The sequence below is a fragment of the Vicia villosa genome, linkage group LG2 (assembly GCF_029867415.1).
Source record: "Vicia villosa cultivar HV-30 ecotype Madison, WI linkage group LG2, Vvil1.0, whole genome shotgun sequence".
NCBI lineage: Eukaryota > Viridiplantae > Streptophyta > Magnoliopsida > Fabales > Fabaceae > Vicia > Vicia villosa.
The window spans coordinates 155,461,048-155,484,941 of record NC_081181.1 but is presented as its reverse complement, the minus strand read 5'-3'; the positions used below and the strand labels follow the sequence as shown (position 1 = coordinate 155,484,941).

At 32.5% G+C, this 23,894-nt stretch overlaps 3 protein-coding genes across 3 annotated transcripts; 1 reads left to right on the top strand and 2 right to left on the bottom strand.

The window, feature by feature from the left end:
• Positions 1-7,603: 7,603 nt before the first annotated feature.
• On the top strand, positions 7,604-8,380 carry LOC131650402 (uncharacterized). Its single transcript, XM_058920114.1, has one exon. It carries the CDS (start codon positions 7,604-7,606, stop codon positions 8,378-8,380), a length of 777 nt encoding a protein of 258 aa, XP_058776097.1.
• A 2,618-nt stretch (positions 8,381-10,998) lies between these two features.
• Positions 10,999-11,926, bottom strand: LOC131647152 (mavicyanin-like). The gene is made up of 2 exons (XM_058917065.1): positions 11,661-11,926; positions 10,999-11,566 (listed from the first exon to the last, which is right to left on the bottom strand). Exons 1-2 carry the CDS (start codon positions 11,830-11,832, stop codon positions 11,187-11,189), a joined length of 552 nt encoding a protein of 183 aa, XP_058773048.1. The 5' UTR covers positions 11,833-11,926; the 3' UTR covers positions 10,999-11,186.
• Positions 11,927-13,311: 1,385 nt separating this feature from the next.
• On the bottom strand, positions 13,312-16,812 carry LOC131652612 (sugar transport protein 13). Its single transcript, XM_058922522.1, has 5 exons — positions 16,578-16,812; positions 15,654-15,979; positions 14,986-15,110; positions 14,397-14,688; positions 13,312-14,247 (listed from the first exon to the last, which is right to left on the bottom strand). Exons 1-5 carry the CDS (start codon positions 16,708-16,710, stop codon positions 13,561-13,563), a joined length of 1,563 nt encoding a protein of 520 aa, XP_058778505.1. The 5' UTR covers positions 16,711-16,812; the 3' UTR covers positions 13,312-13,560.
• Positions 16,813-23,894: the final 7,082 nt, after the last annotated feature.

Genomic DNA, 23,894 nt, shown 5'->3' with positions numbered 1-23,894 from the left:
GAATCTCTAACTAAAAAATTTATGATGTTATTCCCCATGTTAGTAGGAGAAACCCCTAGTGTTGAATTTTTTTTGTACGTTCTTTGGTTTTAGGATTGGCTTAATTTTTGTAAAACAAATAATAGCAGTAATAATGTAATGTAGAATATGATGTAGAAACTTGCTAAGATGAACAGGAACAACAAGAAGTCCTATCAGAATGTTAGAACATGTTATATTGAACTATTTCAACATCTGGAATAACATGTCGTATGAGATGTCACGACATCGCACCTGCGCTAAAGTGGATAAGTTAAATCTGTTAGGATTTAACAGTTGCAGAATATTCAGGGATATGATGCAATCATATAAGGTGTTACTTTATTTAACAGGTCTGAAGAATCAATCAGAATATTTGAAGAATATACAGATTTATATAGTTTCTAAATATGGAGACATATTAGGAAACTAGGGAATTGAAGACCTTGATTGTAGTAGAAGTAACTGCTGATTTGTAACAACAAATTAGCTGTGATTAGAAGCCCAAATCCAGTTGGGTATATGATATAAATATAAGGGTTTGTAACCTAGTTTGATAAGGATTCAAGATGTAGAAATCTAGGGTTTGTGAAGGTGAACCTCCCGGGTTGTGGGAAGGACACCATGTCTGTCTCGAAGCTATAAAGCAAGAAATGTTGTGTTTAACTCGAAGCCTCTAGGCAAGAGGCATATTGTTCTTGGAGGAAGCTTTGAAGTAACTCTAAGTTATTATTCATAGTCAAGAATCTTGGCTAGGTATTGTCATGGAAGTGTGACTTCCAATTGTTGTTTAAATAGCTGTTGCAGGGTTGTAACAGTTAGGTATCACTAGGGAGTGAGCGAAGGTTCTCTTGTCTTAGACGGAGTTCTAAGATAAAGGCTGCATTGGGTAGTGACTAGGTAAACCAGAGGTTGTTTATCTGTAAATCAGAGGTTGTTTACATAAAATAGTACTACTGATAGTGAAATCTTCTTCCTGGCTTGGTAGCCCCCATAGTAGGTGTGTTTGTCACCAAACTGGGTTAACAATCACTTATGTTCTTTACTTTTCAGTACTGCGTGAAACTGTGTTTACCTTTCCTGTGTATTTTATGACAGACCGGATGTCTCGACATCCGACAGGACATCTGGGTCTGCTGCACCAAAATTTCATTTTTAGTGGTGTGTGAATTCCCATAAATCTTTCTAAGAGATGTTCTAGGTTTACCACCAGTTAGGGAAGTGGAGTTTTCTATAGACTTGGTTCTAGGAACTAGACCAATTTCTATATCTCCTTATTAATTGTCACCATCCGAACTGGCGGAGTTAAAGAAATAGTTAGACGAGATGTTAGAGAAGGAATTTATTAGACCAAGTGTATCCTTACGGAGAGCTACAATCTTGTTTGTGAAGAAGAAGGATGATTCTTCTAGTCTTTGCGTAGATTACAAAAAAACTTAATAAATCTACTGTAAAAAGCCAACATCCTTAGCCTATAATAAATGACTTGATGGATAAGTTGAAGGGAGCATCAGTTTTCTTGAAGATTGACTTGAAGTTTGGATATCATCAAATCAGGGTGAAGGAGAACGATATTCCAAAAATAACTTTTAGATCCTGCTGTGGAAACTAAGAGTACTTAGTTATGCTATTTGGGTTAACTAATGCTCCACTAATATTCATGGATTACATTAATAGGATATTTAGGTCGTACTTAGATCAATTTATTGTAGTTTTCATCGATGACATTTTGATCTATTCCATGAATGAGGTAGAGCATGAAGAACATTTGATAATTGTACTACAAATATTGAAGGACCGGAAACTGTACGCGAAATTCTCGAAATGTGAATTTTGGTTGAAGGAGGTACAACTTCTTGGTCATGTAAACAGTAAAGAAGGTATTGCAGTAGTAGACTCGAGTAAAGTCGAAGTAGTGACAAAGTGGGAACTCCAAAGAATGTTGGTGAGATTCAATGTTTTTTTGGACTATTTGGATACTATCGGAGGTTCATCGAAGGATTTTCAAAGACCGCTTTGCCTATGACTCAGTTAATGAGGAAAGGTAAAAACTTTGAATGGGCAAAAAAGTGTGAAGAAAGGTTTCATAAGTTGGAGGAAAAATTGAATTCATCACCAGTACTCATTTTACTAAATCCATCAGAACAATTTGATGTGTATTGTGATGCATCATATCAAGGTATTGGTTGCAATTAATGCAAGAAAGAAAAATGATAGCTTATGCATCAAGAAAGTTCAAGGTGCATGACAGGAACTACCTAACTCACGACTTGGAGTTAACATCAATTATGTTCGCCTTAAAGATTTGGAGGCATAATCTTTATGGATCAAAGTTCATTGTGTTAAGTGATTACAAAAGCCTGAAGTATTTATTTGATCAGAAGGATCTAAACATGAGACAAAGGCGCTAGATTAGATTCTTGAAGGATTATGATTTTGTGTTGCAGTATCATCCTAGAAAGGCCAATGTTGTAACAAACGCTTTAAGTTTAAAAACACTGCATGTATCTGTAATGATGTTGAAGGAATAAGATATGGTTGACCAATTCATGGATTTAAACTTAGGAGTACATTATAATGAAGGAAGAATATTCTTAGGCGTTGTTATCGTATCTAATGAATTTCTAAAATGGATTAAAGGTGAACAACAACTTGATGATCATCTGATGAACATAAAAAAGACTATCAATGATGGTCAAGAGGGAGACTTTAACATAGGGAATGATGGAATCCTAAGATTTAGGAAAGGCTGTGTATACCTCAAAACCAAGATATTCGAAATTTGATTTTAGAAGAAGGCCACCAAACTAAGACGAGTTTTCATCCAAGAGCAACAAAGATGTATCAATATTTGAAGAAAATGTTTTGGTGGTTTGAAATGAATAAGCATATATTAGAGTATCTTCAAAGTTGTTTGGTATGTCAGAACGCGAATATTGAACATTAGAAGTCAGCTGAATTGTTACAATCTTTAAACATTTTGGAGTGGAAGTGGGACATAATAGCTATGGATTTTGTATTCGTTTATCCCAAGAATCAAAAGAAGCATGATGAAATTTTGGTAATCATCGATAGGTTGACAAAGAGTGCACATTTCATTCCCATCAATCTGTTTTTTGAATTAGAGATACTAGCTCGAGTATATGTAAAGGAAATTGTTAGATTACACAGAATACCTTCAAGTATAGTCAGTGATAGAGATCCCAAATTCACATCAAAGTTTTGGCATCAGTTGCACTTAGAGTTAGGAATTAAACAAAGGTTAAGATCAACTTATCATCCCCAAACAGATGGCCAGTCTGAAAGGACGATTAAGTCGTTAGAGGATCTATTAAAAGCTTGTATTGACGAAAATGTTGTACACCTTTATGTTGGTATGAAGTTGGAGAAAACAAAATACTGTGTTCGAAATTCGTGCAACAAACGACAAATCAGGTTACACTTATTTAGAGAAAAGATGAAAGCAGCACATGATCGTCAAAAGATTTACAATGATAAAAGGAGAAGACCTTTGGAATTTGAGGCAGGGGATCATATATTCATTAGGGAAACTCCTAGAGTAGGAATTGCATGAGAAATCAAAACTAGGAAGTTAACACCAAGGTTTATTAGGCCTTTCAAATTCTAAGGCGGATCGGACCTGTCTAATCTTCACAACGTATTCCATGTATCTAAACTAAGGAAGTATTATCTCGATCCTTCACATTGGTAGAGTTTTGGCAATGGTGAGGGTGAGTTGTGGATGATTTTTTGATGTGAAAATGCACTGTTATATTAAGTTAGAATTAGCTTAAGGGTTAAACTTGAGATTATGCAAAGATGAGAAAAGTGTGAGTGCCTTTCATTTGAATTTTGATGGAATTTGTGAGAAACTTGAATATGATTTAGATTTGATGAAAAATATCTGGTGTAATGCACTCCAAATTGCTAATAAATTGTGAATTTCTCGTGAATTTGAAGGTGTGTAAGATGCAAGAATGGTTTGGCAAAACAAGTGTGATCTTTTTGTCTTTTAGTGCCAAAATCTTGACTTTTTTCTTAACTTTTGATTTACAATGCATGAAAATGATTAATGAAATTCAAATGAAAAGGATGATGATGAATTAAATGATCATAAATTTATTTTTCCTAAATAAAGAATGAAACATGCTAATTTAGTCAATTTCCTCAACATGTGCAATGATAACTTTTATTATGATGTGTAATAATGATCAATGAAATTCCAAATGTAATAATGTGATGATGATATAAATGATTTTGGTGACATTAGATCACGATGCGTGAAATTTTAGTCAAATTTTCTAACACATTAAAATGTTAACTTTATGTTGACTTTTTCAGTCAAATACCTTATTTTGCAAGCAACTATGCCTTAAGATCTTAAAATAATGGATGAACGAGATGGAAGATATTTAAAGATAAAAAGGTCAAGTCATCGATTGACTTTCATTTTATTTTAACCTCTAAATAGATCTTTTGACTTTCGACCAATAAATGCTTATGGAACTCTATGATCAAATGAAATGGTCAAGATATACAGATGAATTAAAATGCAATGAAAAAATAAAAATACGTGTGCAATATTTGGAGTATACAATCCCAAAATGAGTTTTCACTCTAAAAATACTTATATTTAATTATAATACATTGATTATACTCTATGTATGAATTATTAAGGGTTAATTAGTTAAAAGATAACCATTCATAAATAAATAAATATTGAATTGAATAAATAAATATTGGATATATATATATATATATATATATATATATATATATATATATATATATATATATATATATATATATATATATATATATATATATATATATATATATATATATATATATATATATATATAGGGGACGACTCAGGTGAGAATACTTGGTTATTATGAGAAATGAGAACAATGAATCACGACCATTAAATTTTGATTTTGTTGATTTTAATGGACTAGATTGGTTTCTCTTTCTAGAATCCTTAATATTTATTTTAAATCAACATAGAAAGAGAAACCAATCTAGTCCATTAAAATCAACAAAATCAAAATTTAATGGTCGTGATTCATTGTTCTCATTTCTCATAATAACCAAGTGTTCTCACCTGAGTCGTCCCCTATATATATATATATATATATATATATATATATATATATATATATATATATATATATATATATATATATATATATATATATATATATATATATATATATATATATAGGGCATATCTTATGAGAATGCCATATTTATATGAGAATGTGAGAATGAATCTGAACCATTGGATTTCAAAATAAATGGTGGAGATTATGAGTGGATCTTTTTTTTATCTCTCCTACATTTTGAAATAAATGAGGTAGGAGAGAGAAAAAAAGATCCACTGATAATCTCCACCATTTATTTTAAAATCCAATGGTTCAGATTCATTCTCACATTCTCATATAAATATGACATTCTCATATGATATGCCCTCTATATATATATATATATATATATATATATATATATATATATATATATATATATATATATATATATATATATATATATATATATATATATATATATATATATATAGGAGGGTTATATTTACTCCAAGAGTAAGTTATTATAATTTACTCCACATCTTGACCATTTATTATTTTAAATCTAATGGTTAAAAATAATAAGTAATTAAATGTGGAGAGAGAAAACTATTCCTTATTATTTTTAACCATTAGATTGAAAAGAATTAATGGTCAAGAAGTAGAGTAAGTTATAATAACTTACTCTTGGAGTAAATATAACCGTCCTCATATATATATATATATATATATATATATATATATATATATATATATATATATATATATATATATATATATATATATATATATATATATATATATATATATATATATATATATATTTACTCCAAGAGTAAGCGTTGAAGACTTACTCCAAATTCTAACCATTGATTATCATTAATCTAACGACTTTAATTAATTTTTTATATAATAAAATGTTTCTAAAAATAATTAGATTAAATGATAAATTAAAACCGTTAGATTAATGAAAATCAATGATTAAGATTTGGAGTAAGTCTACTACACTTACTTACTTTTGGAGTAAATATATTCCTCATCATATATATATATATATATATATATATATATATATATATATATATATATATATATATATATATATATATATATATATATATATATATATATATATATATATATATATATATATATATATATGAATTAAAAGTGTGCATTAATTACCAATCATTAGTTCGTTCAGTGTTGATTGACGCTGAACTTGCTAGGGAGAACTACAGTTCGATCCCAAAAATTGGACCGTTCATCAAACCGGTGAGAGTATTGGGTCACTGGTCAAACCGCATGACTAAATCGGATTAAACCGGATAACTCGGTTGAATAAACCGGTCTCTATTATAATACTATATATTTATTAAATCGGTCGAACTGGTTGATTTAATCTCTAAAAAAAATCACAACACCTACAAAATTTTAAAATTTTAAAATATCATAATTTCACATGTTTATTCTTTACATTCAAATTCTAAATATAATCATCACTAACAATAAACTAATACAAAATATAAAGTTTAATAAATTCAGGTTTAATTGCAAACCGGAAAAAAAGTTGTTCCAAATAAGGTTTGAATAAATTAAAGCCTAATAATATTTTAATTATATATTTAAAAAAAATCATGAAAACGGCGGCATTTTGTGCGAAAAAAAGAGTATATGCATTTGAACCACCAGTTTTCTAAAATCGTCGATTCACCGGTTTTGACTGATTTTGGTGACCCTTCCAGTTCCCTGTCTAACCGATCCGATCCGACCGGCCGGTTCGGTTTTTAAAATACAATTATATATATATATATATATATATATATATATATATATATATATATATATATATATATATATATATATATATATATATATATATATATATATAGAAAAAATGAATGATGCATTGACACTGCTAAATATTTTTACAAAAATGTCAACCAATCATCATCATATATTCAATTAAAACTTTCTTTTATTTAATTAATAAAATTAAACAATTATCCTCGTACCAAAGAAATCTACATTAACAAAAAAGTGTGAAAAAGTAGAGAATAATTAAATGGAGTGAAAAGAGGTAAAATAATAAATAAAATAAAAAAAAAAGAGTAATTTTGACTTGCAATAACTTGTTTATTTCATTTATTATTTAAGATTTTAATAAAAAAAAAATATTAAACATTACTAAAATCGTAGGAAGAATGAATCGCGGCACTTAATTGGTTACCACCATTATTTCCGCGAAACAGTTTAAAAGCTTTTTAAAGAAACAGCACATTCTGATTCTCGCAATCCATATTCACGATCTCCTCTTTACTACTATTTACCACCCCCCTTGAAAAATCGAAACAATTAGCAAATACTTGACGTTCACGCTATAAATAAATATAACAAACCCTAGCTATATCAGTTACCGTCTTCTTTTCTTTTCTGTCTAGGGTTACAAATTTCTCAACACCATGATACATCACTTGCCATTTCCGTTCCCACAATCGATAATGCCGCTAACACAAAACCTCTTTCCGATTCCGTTTCCGTTAAAGCAGCAGCAACAATGTGTGAATTGTCCCTTCAATGATTGCTCTGTTTCGTTGCTGTATAATGGAATTGAAATTGTGACAAATGCAGAGTGTTCTAATTGTCGCAGACTATTCTGTGCACAATGTAAGGTTCCATGGCATTCTGGACTCAACTGTCAACAGTTTCAACTAACACAGCTCAATTCGCGACGCGGCATTTCAGTCAAGAGAAGGTGTCCATTTGAAGAATATGATGAGGGTATGGGGAAGAAGAAATCCACCACCTGTTTGATGGATTGCCCGAATAAGCAATGCTGTTTAGAATTGAAGCTGGAAGAAAACTTGATGCAGTCTTCTTTATATAGGAAATTTCAACAACAAAAATTGAAATGCTCTATGTATATGCGAACTTACGAGGAGGAGAAGAAGAAGGAGAAGGGGAAATCAGCTGTCATCGAGTTTGAGACGAGTAACGAGAGTTCGAGTTCTCCGCAGTCACCAAAATCCTTTTGTGGTTTATGTTATGATTTTGTACCAGAGTCTAATATTGTTAGAGGAAGTGCAAATTGCAATCACCCTTTTTGTGCTAATTGTATATCGAATCACGTGGCTGCACAACTAAGCCAGAATATAATGGAGGTTACTTGTCCAAATTCAAGGTGTTATGAGGTTCTGAAGCCACATCATTTACAACATATTTTACCAGAAGAAGTTGTAGTTCGATGGGCATTCGAAAGGTTCTCCATTGCTAGGTGACCTAACATAAATGGTGTTTCAGGTTTACAATCTTGTATTTCTTTAGAGATAATGGTTTTTTTTCTCTTTCTTTTAATATTGATTAAGAAATTCTTTGTCTCTGAGGCATCAATTTTATGTTTCTTTACACATGACTAATGTGTAATGGAGTTTTTGGGAGTTTTTTTATCAATAAAACAATTTTTTAAATATATTTTGATGTAGTTTCTATCTTAATACATATGCATCTTTCTAGATTTTGATTTTTCAATACGATAAAATGTTACTTTCTATACTCATGAGGCAGTTGAGAGTTTGATTTAGTTTTGGTTAATTCTGCACTGGAGGGTATCAAAATTTCATCGGATATAACATTGGCAACCTATAGTATGCTGCAATTTTTAGTCTTCAAGATATAATAATGGTATATACACAAGACAAAATGCATCCATAAGTTTCACTTGTAATAAAAATATATTGATATTGATATTGATATGCTTAGAGTTATATTAAAAATGAAACCAGTAGAAAAAAGGGTGAGAATTTCAAGATTATGGAACAAGAACCAAACTCAAGACTAGTGCACCAAATTCTGTAAATCAAACAAAAGTGGCAGATTCTGTTTCATCTTACATAAAACTTTAAATAAACGTAGTAATAGGTGAGTGAAAATTGAGTACTTAAGGGATGAATAAAATATCTGCGGTCATAGAGTTTATCAGTTAGTTCAACTTTGTAGCGGATATTTTAACTGATTGAAATCAATTAAGTTAATTTTATTTGATTTTTCATACATGTTGCAGATCACAGAATTACCACATTCACTGGAGTGAACTAAATAATATTATATAAAATTGAACATGAGTCCAACTGGTCAAGATATAATAAATAATTTAGGCAAAATCTCAAGCTTATCATGGACCATCGTACAAAAAACATATGGTTTTTACAAATTCTTTTATCATTAGTTAAGATTTTACTGTTTAGGTGTAAAAAAAAATGTGATTTTTGTATCGTTTAAAACATAATTTGTATAAGTCTTGATTGCTTTTGCAATATGCCTGGACAACAAGTTAGCCAGGAGAAAACCGATATTTGGGTTTGGGATGTGTATTCGTTTAATACATGTGTGTGAGTTCATAGAGATGCAGAGCATTGTAAACTACATAGGCGTGCCTATCAATATCTACTTGAGACGAAGAGGGAAAACTACCAATGTCTAATTGGGCAAGTTAGTGCTAAGCTATCAGCTTCAAAAGTGAACCATTTGTCTTTTGCGGGGAGCTGGCTTTAGCAAAATGTATTTTGGAAGCAGTTCCTCTTTATCTAATAATGAGAGCAGTGATACCTAAAGCTTGTATTGATGAAATACAAAGGATCCGAAGGAAATTTATCTGGGGTAAGGCTGATAATGAGAGGAAATGTCATGCTGGCTGGGAGATGGTCACTTGGCCGAAAGAAATTGATGTTCTTGGGTTACAGCGACTTGATTTAATGAATAAAGGCATGTATTGCAAAGTTGAGTTGGAAGCTTAAACGGTGGGACAGTGATCTATGGTGTCTAGTCTTGAGAGGGAAATATAGGTGGAATAGTATCAATGATGAGGTTAGTACTAGACAAACTGATTCTAGCCTTTGGAAGGCTATAGTAAATATTTGGCCTAAATTGAAAGAGATTTGTTGCTGGTCTTTGGGTGATGGTAAGAGTGTTGATGCTTAGGATAGCGTCTAGCGTGTGGATATCTGAACCTTAATATTCTTGATGCTTTAAGGAATGTTAAAGTCTGTGATTTGGTGGATGAGCTGGGAGGTTAGAAGTGGACTATCTTATGTAGCTGGCTGCCCCCTCAGATAATACAGAAAATTTCTGCAGTTTTGCCCCCAGACATCAATTCAGGTGAGGACAAATGGTAGAGCCGGACATGATGATAGGTTTTCTGTGGCTGTCACGTACCTTAAGCTGTGCAGCTTTCAGATGGATACTGCTGCTTCGGATTGGAAGCAGATGTGGAGGTTAAACGTGCCGCAGCCAGTGAGATATTTTATATGGCTGATGCGGCATGACAGAATTTCAATGAATTTTATGAGAAATCATATGTGGTTGGGCAGTGCTATGTGCCTGTACTTGGCAGTACCGTTGAGACCACTTTGCATGTTATGCAGGATTGTCCGCTTGTTACGCTGCTTTGACTTGCAATAAGAGGAGAGGAAGTTGCAGTGGGAGGTCCTTGATCTTAAGGATTCTGCGGTTGCTAGAGTTGGAGTGGTAGGTGGTTGTTAAGCATTCTTATCGTGAAGCTAACCAATGTGCAAACATGCTTGCGACATTTGCTACGATACTATGTTTTAAGATCTTGCTATCCCCTCTTGATCTTACAAAAATAATTGAATAGGATCTTATAATCTTAATTACGATCTTATGTTTTATGATCTCGCTACCTTCTTCCGATCTTATACAAAATTTTGATATTGACAACCTGGCCTTAGTTTAGGCATGTCTTATCTCCTGATGTTTTGGGAGTTTTAGTCCCTTGTTTAATTTCTGTGTAGTCTTCTTCTTTTTCCAGGCTTTAAGCCCTCTTTGTAATATAAAAACATTATTTGTAGAGATTTTTATGTTAAGTAAAAATTGATTATACTTCTTTACAATCACAAAATTTACTTTATTGATCTTCTCTTTAATCTACAATAGCAACATAATGAAGGATCATACAAACATGCCTTCAATCTATATGAAGGATCATAATAATGAACCTTTAGAAAAATGTTCTTGACAAGTCCTTAAGACATAAACCAAACTCTAACAACAGCTCCTTATTATGCATAGTTAAAAATAGAAACTGCTAAAAACTGTCATGGCCAAACCAACAAAACCAAAAGCTCCCTTTGCAACAATCAACGGCGAAGCATTGTTAGGAGAAGGTGCAGGCGTAGTTGCAACTGGTACTGGAGATGCCAATGCTGATGGAGATATAGTTGGTGTTGCTGCTGCTGCAGCAGAAACATTGAGCACATTGATATCAACTTTCTGTCCTGCTTGACAGTGGCCAGGAACACCACACAAGAAAAAATGATGACCATAATTTGTTATCTTTATAGAGTCTTTGCCAGTGCTGAAGGTTGTCAAAGGCGATGATACATTGCACGATTTGTACATGGCATGTGTCACACGCATCACATTGTGGAACTGAGAATTGTATTCAAAAACTGCCATAGAAATTACCAACAATTTCAGTTCTTTTCAGCGTAACCGCAACTGAGACATCAATTTAAAACAAATATTCGGAGTTAGGGGACTTACCGATAGTGTCACCAATTTGGAAGTTCTTAGTAGCAGACCATTTCTTGTAATCTATGTTACCAATGATTGTCCAACCAGAAGAGTCTCCAACCTTGTGCACAGCTGCATTTGAAACCTGAACAGCCACCATTGTCATCATCAAGAAAACTATACATCTCTCTACCAATTCCATGGTTTTCTAGCTCTGCAAAGTAATTAGAATTTTTTCCTGAAGTGTTTGCTAATGAGACTCTTCTCTTTACTCTATGATATTTATATATCCTTGTTGAGTGTATATTGTTATGAGAGTTGTTATGAATAGAGAAATAAATTAGTTGGTCCCCTATTTTGTTATTAATTAATTGTGTGTATATAAAGTGAAAACATGCTTTTAATACAAAAAGACATATGTGGACCCTAAGTCCTAATTATGGCTAAATATGACTTTATTTAGAAATCAGATTCTTTGCTCTAAAGATTTTGTAGCATTCCCATATTCGATGTATATTGCGTTGAATCAAAATTAAACGGATAAGATTTTGTCGCATTTACTTATTCAATAAATTTGTAGTCGTTGAGTCAAAATTAGATGGTTAAGATTTTAAGTAGTTTTCAATTTATTTTAAAATATTAAATTTGAAATTTAGACTGTCTGATCTTAATCTAATGACTGCTGATGTGGAATACGGATCTGCGGCAAAAATCTTTATTTAAGTGGTTAGACATTATTCCTCTGTCCTTAGAATTTGGAGTATTGAATTTATTATGTACGAGGTAGTGAGACTTGGAAGGAAAGAAAGGATGTTAGGATGTGTGCGGTTACTACACTTCATTGCAATTTGCAACCAAACAACCATGATGAACATTTGTGTTTTTAATTTATGAATAGATAGGTGAGTGTCATGATCACAAAAGAAGCAACAACCATATATTGTTTGGATTAGGTGATTTCACGTTTGGTTGCGCGTGACAAAAGCATTTGAGTAGAGAACTCTCTTTATACAACATCAAATACATTAATAATCATGTGGTGTATGAATATAAATTTTATTTTTTTAAAATTCAACGAGGGCAGTGCAGGAGTAATTTTTTCTTTTGTGTAGAGGTAAGTGATGAGTGAAAAAAAGTGATTTAAATTTTAACCACTTTTTAGAGCAAATTTTAATCACTTTTAATATGAGATAAAGGTTCAACTAATTAAATTGGGCTCAGCAAATTTTATATTAATCACACATATGGCGTAAGGAGGTGAGTTTGAAAAAATTATCTAACAATGACTGATACACTAATTTCAACTTCTTGACGCACTAGATGATGAATTGTAACAGAGTATTCCTAAAATGATATGCAAGAAGAAAATCTTGATTACAATATAATACATTTTTCTATGTGGCATTGCTTTCTATGGTATGAACATACTTGCTCCAACAGTGACTACTCTTATTTTAAATCGTCCTTCTCTTGTCTCTTGCAGCTAAAGTGTTTACGTGTACTGGTTATGTCACCTTTCATTTCTCTACAAGGTAAACATTTCCTTATGTTCTCCTAAAACATCGTATAAAAAACTTATTTCAAAGTTTGAGACGAGTCTAACAAAACCAAAACCAACCATCAAAAGTAAAACAACAAAATATAGCATAGATTCATAGAACATAACCAACACATTATAGCCTTATGTAAGCTGCAAAACTAAATAATCCATTTTATTTCTTCCATAGACAAAAATTTTGAACAAACTTTTCTAAAAAAATCTAACAGAGGATTCCCGTATATAGCTTATACAGCTTGCAAAACAGGATCTTTACTTTCTGATTACAATGTTTGACTTAAAATAACTTACTAGAAGAAAAAAAACTAGATATATATAAGTATTCTCTAGAGACTAAAAATACTCATTTGTTATTTTCCTGATTCCATCAATTTACAACTGAGAATCATATCCATTACTTTTATTCTTAGCATAATCCACATTATCATAATCATCTTCAATAAACTTCTTCCAAAACCAATGCTGCTTCCACACTCTCTCTGTCATTTCTTCAATCGGTATGTTCTTTGTCTCAGGCACCAAGAAAAACACAAAAGCAGACATAACCAAAACCCAGCTCGAGAAGAACAAGAATATACCAAACTTGAAATGGCACAACATGGAGAGAAAAGCTTGAGCTATCACAAATGTGAAAAGCAAGTTGACACAAACGGTTACACTTTGTCCGGCTGAACGTGTCTCCAATGGAAATGTCTCACTTGGTATAAGCCATCCGAGTGGACCCCAGGACCAAGCAAAAGCAGACACAAATGTGCATACCATGATGACCACAAAGATTGCATAGCCTTTTGAAAGATCCGAGGAATGATCAGTTACTTTGATTCCGAGAAGGATTGCAATTATCAATTGAGAGAAGAACATTTGTACACCGGCTTCGAGTAACAACATGCGACGACCAAGTTTGTCAACAGTGTAAATGGATACAATTGTGGAGAGGACATTGACAGCTCCTGTTATCACCGCGGAATAGAGTGAAGCATCATTCTTAAATCCTAATGTGTTGAATAACACCGGTGCGTAAAACATGATCGCGTTGATGCCAGTGAATTGTTGGAATATCTGTTTTTTAACACAGCAAAAATTAATTAGTATTGTTAAATAGCAGCTATAACAACACTATAGCGCGAATTTTCATAATACGTTATTTCCTGCTATCTTTGATAATATTGTTTTCAATGTGACAGAACATGATTATATGTAGTACTTACTTGCAAGGCGATGGAAATGACGAGTTGAGGACGGTTCCTGCGCTTGAGAAGGTTCCTAAAAGGGTGCTTAACCTCTTTAGCAACGCGACTTGCCTCGACAAGTTCTAAGTACTCAGGCTCAACATTATCAGTGCCACGGATCTTTTTGAGTACAGCTTTTCCTTCATCCAAGCGACCGCGCTCAATGAGACTGTTGGGAGTGTCCACAACCAAGAGGGCACCAACCGTTAGGAGAAGAGCCGGGATACCGGCCAAACCGAGAGATAGTCTCCATCCCCAACCACCTTCGATTCTGTATTGTCATAATAACGAATAATTGTCAAACGCAAATGATATAAAAACATCTTTGTAAGGAGTGAAATCCACCAAAGTTGACTCAAAAAATGGATTAATACACTTGTCATGTTTTTATCTTAGAATATATTAATTTCAAAGAAATTAAGAAACATGTGCAAGACTTTTTTTTTTATAATTTGTGGTGATAAAAGTCATAGAAATAGACAAATTTGATCAAATGTGACAATGACTTGTGATTATTTACTCATAAATCATCAAAATGAAACAGCACATATAATATAGTACTACTTACTTGTTGGTGCCATAGTTAACAAGATTAGCAAACAAAATGCCAATAGTGACATTAAGTTGGAAAAGAATATTCAAAGCACCACGAATTCTTGAAGGAGCAATTTCTGAAAGAAACACTGGCACAGCCTGTAATCAAATTAATTAAAATAAATAATTAGTGAAACATGAAATCACAAAATAAAATCATTGATACACTTATTAATTATAAAATTACTTCTTTGCTGTATTATTTGTCGTGTTTGAAAGGAATCAAAATTAAGGTACACACAACACCAGTGATAGTACAAAAATACAGAACTCCTAAATTCTAAAAGTAAAAAAACTTTAAGACTAGTCAAATAAAATTTCAAATAAGAAAACAGATCTCAAAATATTCAAAACAAAAAAAAACTGAGTTCTGGTTCAGAATATCTCTTTCATGGTCAGAAAGAGAATCTAAAAATATTTATAAAAATCTAGATAAAAAAAAACAAAAGTGTCTCTATCATAGGATCATAGATATTTGGAAAATAGATGACAAAGACTTTGGAAGTGCCAAACATTATGACTTATTTATCATACAATATGTAATATTTAAATTTCATATGATATGTCGGCAAATATTTTCTAATTAATCTATGTGATTATTGATATTAACTAATTAATTAAGATTAAGGGTGAAAGTGAAACCTGATTAGCAAAACCAACGCCACAACCAAGTAAGATTCTTCCAACAATAAGCATGGCAAGATTTTGAGCAGCAGCATTGAAGGCAACTCCACAAATGAAGAAAATACCAGCAATCAACATGGTGAGTCTTCTTCCCAAAGTCCTAGTTGTATAGGAAGCAAAGAAAGTGGAAGTTAAACCGGCCAAGTACAAGGACGATGTAAAAAGTTGAAGTCCTTGGTTGTCGTATTTGCAGTAGTTACTGTTTATGTCTTTCTCTAACACTGTCTTTTTGTATACAGCTGGGAAGAATTTCTTCAAAAATGGTGGCATAGATGTCACACCACCTATCATCACAAAAAAATTAAAAAAATTATTAATATTATTAATTTTATTTTTAAATCAAAACATAAATGACGTCATTAATTATGATTGAAAAAATTGGTTTTATTGATTTTCTAAAAAAAGTAGCACTAAATAAAACTAAAGTATAATAAAAAAATTAATTAAAAAAAATATTTTTATTGGTGAGTTTGGTTTGGTGAGCGAGAATTTCGTTTGAACTTCATGTAACAAACAGATGAAATCTCGAAAATACCCTTAAACGGTGTTTTTTCTCTTATGGATAAAAAAGTAGTTGACAAAATTCTGTTTCACATGTAGTGTTTGGATTTCCGTGTGAACTGTTTTTTTCCAAGTTTCCAAAAAAAATACTCCATCAATAATGGAAAGAAGGTGAATTAACGAAAATCAAATCAACAACCAGAAAAAAACAGTGATCCTAAAAGTTTTCGTTATTTCAATCGCATTATGAATTAAGCGCAATTTATTCTTTAATAACGTATTAGCAACTATCAAAATCTTTTTGTCACAGCAGTTTATAGCATAATGTTTTTAAAAACTGTTTTTAAAAAACTTGACAATGATTAAGGATTGAGAAAAAACCTGAAACACCAACGTCGTAACCGAACATGAGACCACCGGTGGCAGCCATGATACATGAAATAATAACGATGGGAGTTATCTTCGCTTCAAACTGTCCGCCGCCTGCACTGGTGGCGAAACCTCCTCCGGCCATAGCTTATAAAACCTAAATTGATCTTAGTTATGTGTTTATGAAATCACTATTCACATGCAAGGGTGAAGTGAGAAAAGAGAGAGAAATATGAGTGAAGAAAGTTAGAGGAATGAAGGTGTATTTATAAAGTTTGGATAAGTGTTTGTTACTATTGTTTAGGTTTGACTATGATGTTACTCATGTGCATGTATTTACGGTCACCAATCTTATGGCCCCACGTAGCTTTTCTTTTTTATTTGTTTTTTTATTTGTTTTTTTTTTAAAATTTCTATATTTAGTTTTTAAAATATACACTCTATTGTTTTTTCTTCTTTGACGGCTTTGTGAGTCAATGCTATAAGTAAAAATATATATAAACATATAAATATTTTTTTATTAAATGCTTTTATTTTTATATTTTAAACAATAATGAAAAATTGATTCGGCGATTCAATAGTAATTGATATTACTTTATTTTTAATGATTAATATTTTATCCATATGTTAAAGTTATTTTTTCCATTGCATATATATCATAAGTAATTTGAGGTTTTTACGGAAAACAACTAAAACTATAATTGGATAATGGAAACGATTTTGTTAGATTATCTTGGTAGTTACAACTAAGCAATAGTTGTGTGAAAATTTGTTATTAGAGTAAAATCGGAGAAATTTTTGCATGGAAAATTGGAAACACCTTAAATTCATATTTTTAGGAACAATTAGAAGAGCAGTAATTTTTTAATTAATTTTAATTTTAATTTAGTTGGTTGAGATTATAAAGGAGAGAGAAAAAAAAACTATATATTTATTTTTTAATTCTTTAAAATTTTGTGATTGATTGTGCGTAAAACAATTTTTTATATTCGTATCCACCTAAGAATTTTTCATGAAATCGAAAACTAAATAAAATAATTATTTAAAATTATGTATTTAACTTTTAAATGTTTTATCTATTATTTCTGGGAGATTTTATCCATATGAGGTTGTTTGTGGTTTTCATAGAAAGAATTAAAAAAAGAGTTTAAAGGTAATGCACCGACAGTATAAACAAACTTTACACATACAACCAATCAAAATTCTTACACTTGTCTTATCATTTTAATTTTTTAAAATTAAAATTATGTTTTAATTGAATACATGACTCTGATAAATTGACAGTATAAAAATATTTTACACCATATCCCTTTTTCTCTTAAAAAAATAATTAAATCATAAAAACAATTTTCAAAATTATCTTAATAATTTATAACCATCTACAATATAACATCTCCAAATGATTCTGGTGGACCGAATTGTATACAAAAATTTATACGATAAGATATTAAATTTTATAAAATTATCTTAATAGTATACAATTAAGCAATATTATGTGAAGTTTTAATTTTTAAATTAAAGTAAAATCAAGAATTAATTAGAAAGTTGTGTATTCAAATTTTTAAATATTTTTATTGATTTTAATATTTTTGAGAGCTTTTACCCTTAGAAAAGAATATAAAAATTATAATTAGATAATGGAAATTATTTTATAGTATTGTGTTTATATTTACAATTAAGGATAGTTGTCTGAAATTTTACTTTTTAAGGTAGAGTAAAATCGAGAATTTAATGTAAAAATATTAATTTAAAGAGATTAATTGTTATGTACTAATAATATTTTATATTATAATTAGGGTTAAATATATTTTTGGTCCCTTTAAATATAGCGGTTTTTAACTTTAGTCCCTCTAAATATTTTCCTGAAAGAATTGTCCTCTTAAAAAGTTTAATTTTAAGTTTTGGTCCCTCGTGGCAAAATCGTAGCTAAAACGATATTTAATTCCGTCGCTAAATAAAAAACCGTCGCTAAAATCGTCGCTAATTTGTAAAAACCGTCGCTAAATTGCAAGAGGGACCAAAAGTTAAAATTAAAATTTTTAGGAGGACCATTCTTTGAAGAAAATGTTTAGAGGGAGTAAAGTTGAAAACCACTATATTTAGAGGGATCAAAAACTTATTTAACCCTTATAATTATTCATAAATAGTATTTTTTATGTAATTAAAATGATTCAAATATTTATAAAATTTTAACGGTTCGGATTCTCCGACAGTGTAAAACTTTTTTACATTGTCAGACACTATTTGATAAAATAACAGTTGAGTGATAAGCTAGCTGATATTCTGATAGCTTATAGCTTATGACTGATGGCTATGAATGATAGTTTATAGGTTATAGCTGATGACTGATAACTTATAGTTGATAAGTTAATTGAAGTGTTTGGTAAAATTAACTGTTCAACTACCCAATTAATTAAAATGGCATTAAAGACATTTAATGCATAATTATTTTATTTTAAATTAAAATAAATTATAGAGGTTAAAAGTGCATTTTAGTTAAAATAATAAGGATAAAAATAGAAGAAAAAAATGATAAGTTATAAGTTATAAGCTAAAATGCTATTTGAAATAACGTCTGAAAAATAAACTATAAATTAATAAAATAAGATATAAGCTCGTGATGAAAAGACTATTACTAAAAAAAATATTGTTATATGAGCTTATAAACTATAAACTCAAAAATAACATGTCAAACAGAACCTCAGTGTATTTCAATTAAATTCTAATTTAAAAGCGGTATATTCAACTATTTAGATATTTTACCTATTTTGATTGGGAAATACTAGCTTTGTGAATGTAGTTAGGGACTTCTAAGTTGGTTCTTCAGGTGAAGGATGGATGTCTTGCATCCTTCGGGTTAAGCTTAAAGCTCTCAAAGCTCGACTTAAGGTGTGGAATATAGACGAGTATGTCTCTTTGGATTTTAAGATTCAGAGGTATGTTGATAAAATTGAGTTTTAGTAGACTAGAGTTGAGTTAGAAGATTTGACTTTAGAAGAATTAGCATATAGGACTCAAGCATCTCAAGAGTTGGGAGTGTTTATAAAATTTTGCGATTCTCTACACTTTTAGTGCTCGGGGTTAGCCTGGCTCAACAAGGGGATGCTAACATAACCTTATTTCACGCGTGTGTCAAGTAGAGGAGCCATAGGAGTAGTTTGTTTGGCTCTTAAGGTGGGGATTATTTGTTAGAGAAAATGTATGAGATCCGAGGGGTGGTTACCAAGTTCTTTTCAAACAATTTTGGGGGAGAGTTGCGTTCATGCCCTATATTGATGTGGTCCCTTTCTCATGTCTTTTAAAAGAGGAAGCAAGTTCTCTTTCTCCCAAGTTTGTTCCTTTTGAGGTTGATTTGGCAGTAGTTGGGCTGGACAAGAATAAGAGTCGTGGGCCAAATGAGTTTAATTTCGAGTTTTATAAGAGGTTCTGGGCTCTTATCCATGATGAGGTGTATTTGATGTTTAATCATTTTTTGATAATGAGATTCTCCCTAGGAGTCTTTGTTCATTCTTTGTTGCCCTAATTCCAAAGTTGGAGTTCCCTAAGGAGTTGGCAGGGCTTAGACCTATTTCTGTCATGGGATTCTCATATAAGTTGGTAGCTAAAGGTTTAGCTGGTAGATTGGCAAAGGTGATAGAAAAGTTAATTGCTCTGGAGCAATTTACTTTTATTAAGGGAAGGCAGTTGGTGGACGGGGTGATGGCTTTAAATGAGGAAGTTAATCTTGCCAAGGTCTCTTGCAGCTAAAGTGTTTACGTGCATTGGTTATGTCACCTTTCATTTCTCTACAAGGTAAACATTTCCTTATGTTCTTCTAAAACATCGTATAAAAAAAGTAAAATTTCGGGGTTCATTTTGGTCCCTTAACTTCAAAGAGTGTCATATTGGTCCCTTAACTCTTCAAAAGGTGTCATTTTAGTCCTTTTGTCACATTAGCGACGGAAAAACTCAAAAATTGGTCGCTAAATCAGTCACTAATATGACAAAAAGGACTAAAATGATACATTTTGAAGAGTTAAGGGACCAATATGATACTTTTTGAAGTTAAGGGACCAAAATGAACCCCGGGGTTAACATAACGGAAAAAAGTATTTTGCCTATTAAAAAACTTATTTCAAAGTTTGTGACGAGTCTATAAGAAGGATATGAGAATTTCAGTATATCATTATTAGGGAATTATTAGGGAATGTCGATAATAAAACTATCAACCGGTTTTGTAAGGATGAGTTAGGTCAAACTCTAATACGGTATCAGAGCCTATCGATCGGACCATGGGCCGCCCACCGTTAATATCCACGCACCAAGCCCAAAAAGAATGCTGGGCGTGAGGGGGTGTATTAGGAAAATCCTCAAGCCCGAAAAGAATGCTGGGCGTGAGGGGGTGTATTAGGAAGATCCTAAAGTTCCACATTGATTGGAGATAGAGCATTGAAAGAGTTTATAAAGAGTGATACTTGTAACTCGGTGGGAGAACTGACTTTTAAATTTGCAAACAATGTTGCGGTGTGCAAGAGTCGCCACCGACTTTTACTTTATCCAATTTAGGAAAGGTATAAAAGTACATGAAAGACCTTTTGAGAAAAAGAGTTCGGGGGGTAAGTTATGAAAAGGGAAGGTGTTAGCACCCTTTTCATCCGTAGTTATCTACGGGCTCTTAGTTTGCTTAGCTCGTTTTGTTTTGTTTGAAAAGTTTGAAAAGGTGTCGTGTGTGTTTAGAAAAACAGTTTTGTTTTGAAAATATCTAAAAAGACAACGTTAGAAAACGTGGTGTGAAAAGCATTTTTATGTTGAGCAAGCAAACTGAAGGCTACTCACCCTATGTTTGGTCTTTCCTATACTTTCGACTTTCATTTAAGGGATAAGACTAACCATACCATTTGTGGGTAGGTAGTCTTATCTATTGGACGTGTTCGGGACAATCGAAGGGTCATCGGAGGTCGTTGAAGGCAACAAGTAGACCTTTTAGCAAATTCGAAGGGACAATCATCGTTTCGTAGGCAACCATTCAAGGGACTAGATCATGCATTCATAGACAACAATTCGAGGGTCATTGAGGGACCATGATCTTTGATGATTTTTTATCGAGGGACGTTTGCTTTAGATACCTCTATATTCGAGGGACACGACCTTATATTCGAAGGCAACCAAGAGGGGCATACCCTAAGGGTGCGTGAGTGCAAGTGTGTTAGATTCGAATATTTAATCTTGAATTAGGTTAGCTAGCGTTTGATTAAGTTATCTTGCCATACACACCCTAATTACTAGCAGTTAAATATGTACAGAAAAGTAAAGGTGCGGAATGTAAAGGTCCTACGCTATTACATGGCTTCGGGGATGGGGATTACATAACCAAAAATGGGGGTGCAAAAAATAAAAAGGTGCGGAATGTAAAATCCTAATTAACTATTACAGGGCTTTTGCAGTTACATCATAATAGTATGCAGGAAAGTAAAGTATATACAAAAATTAACGAATTCTAAATGGTGAATGTCCACAAGATAGTTCTAAGGCTCCAGATGGTACCTCGCAATCCAAACAAAATGTTAGTACGGATAAAATATAGAAATAAACATGCTAAATTCTAAAAAATAAATAAATAATTAAACTAATATGTTTTTGGTATTTTTTAATATTATTAGAGAAATTAAGAGTCTAATAAAATATATAAGAAAAATAAATTTTAATCAAACTTATGTAGAAATTAAAATTTAAAAGGATAATTATAAGAAAAAAAATAAAATAACCAGGTTTACAAAATAAAATACAGAAAAAACCAACATTTCGGGGTATTTACCAAACTGTCTAGGTTTGGGACATACTGGAAGAGAATGCGCCAAATGAAATGGCGCATGCATGTCACACAAGCCAAACCATTTGGCGCATAAGAAGAAAAATTAGGGCTGGAATTTGCAAGCCATTTGAAATGGCGCATATGGCCATGTATTAACACATAGGCGCCAAACCAATTGGCTCCTATGCGTGGGCCATTTTTTTTTTCAAAATTAACCCGTTTCGGGTATTTTCGCGTACCGTTTTCGATTTCGGTCTATTATTTTCGTAAAAACGTCTAATAAATCGAGTTCGTAAAAATCTTATTAACCCTAAATAATGTAATGTATGCGTTATCGATATCGGTTTTTTACTAAAGCTCAATTTATTGATGAAAGACCGATGAACGGTTACAAGAGGTGTACGGTTACAAGAGGTGGTAAGCGAAACTGATACATTGCATTAAAAAAAATACAGATTATACTAAACTTGCGACGATGTCGAGCCACGATTAGGGCATCTTTTTATATTGTGCCCCACCTGACGGCAAATGCTGCATTTTCGTTCCATTTTGTCGCGGACGTCCATTTCGGTTCTAATCCGTGTACTATTGGGACGCCCTTTTTTCTTTCGCCGCATTGCGTCGTTGTGCCAAACTACCTCTCCATCATACTCAGGCCAGTAATCCTCCTTGGCCACCACAGGAAACGCAACACTGTAAACTCTGAGCAATGTCTGAGTCTTGTAAATCGGAGACAGTAGTGATATAGCGTCGCGGTGGGCAAACACACATGCAGCTATGACGTGTGAGCAAGGCATACGAAAAGCTTGAAACCTTCCACAGTCGCACCAATCTTCGTCAAGAAGAACCCTATATTGTTGCCTTGGCAGTCCCTCATTGTGGTCAATTGTCTCGCGCACACTGAACGTGCGATTGAATCAGTCGAAAGAAGTTACTTGGTGAGTGTTTGCTTTTGCCGATTGTTGTTGCATAAATTTCATGCAACTATCACTTAATAGTTGACCAGCTTGCCTAACATCACCCCATCTCCTGCCTCTTGTTGAGAAGAGTGAAGTCATCCTAAAATATGTGGCCTCCACAAGTGCTGTGATTGGAAGGTTACGAATGCCTTTGAAAACGCCATTCATGGATTCCACGAGATTGGTTGTCATATGGCCCCATCGCACGCCATTGTCGTAAGCCCTTGTCCATTTGTCCCTGGAAAGATTATCTACCCAAGTACCTGCCTCTGGATTTGTCATTACAATCTCACTCCGATAATGCTGGAATGTGGGTTGGGTCAATGCATAACCAGCATTGACTAGGGCCTTTCTTAGATGTCTGTCCTTGATCTCCCTCATGAAGTTTTGGGCGATGTGACGAATACAATAGATGTGTTTTGAAGGGGGGTCATGCCATCCGTTCACTGGATTATTGTAAGCACTCTCTATGGAAGCATGCCTATCAGAGATTAAACATATGTCAGGCTGGGGAGCTACATGTTCTCGGAGGTTCCTTAGAAAGAAACTCCAAGCCGCCGCAGTTTCACCTTCGACGAT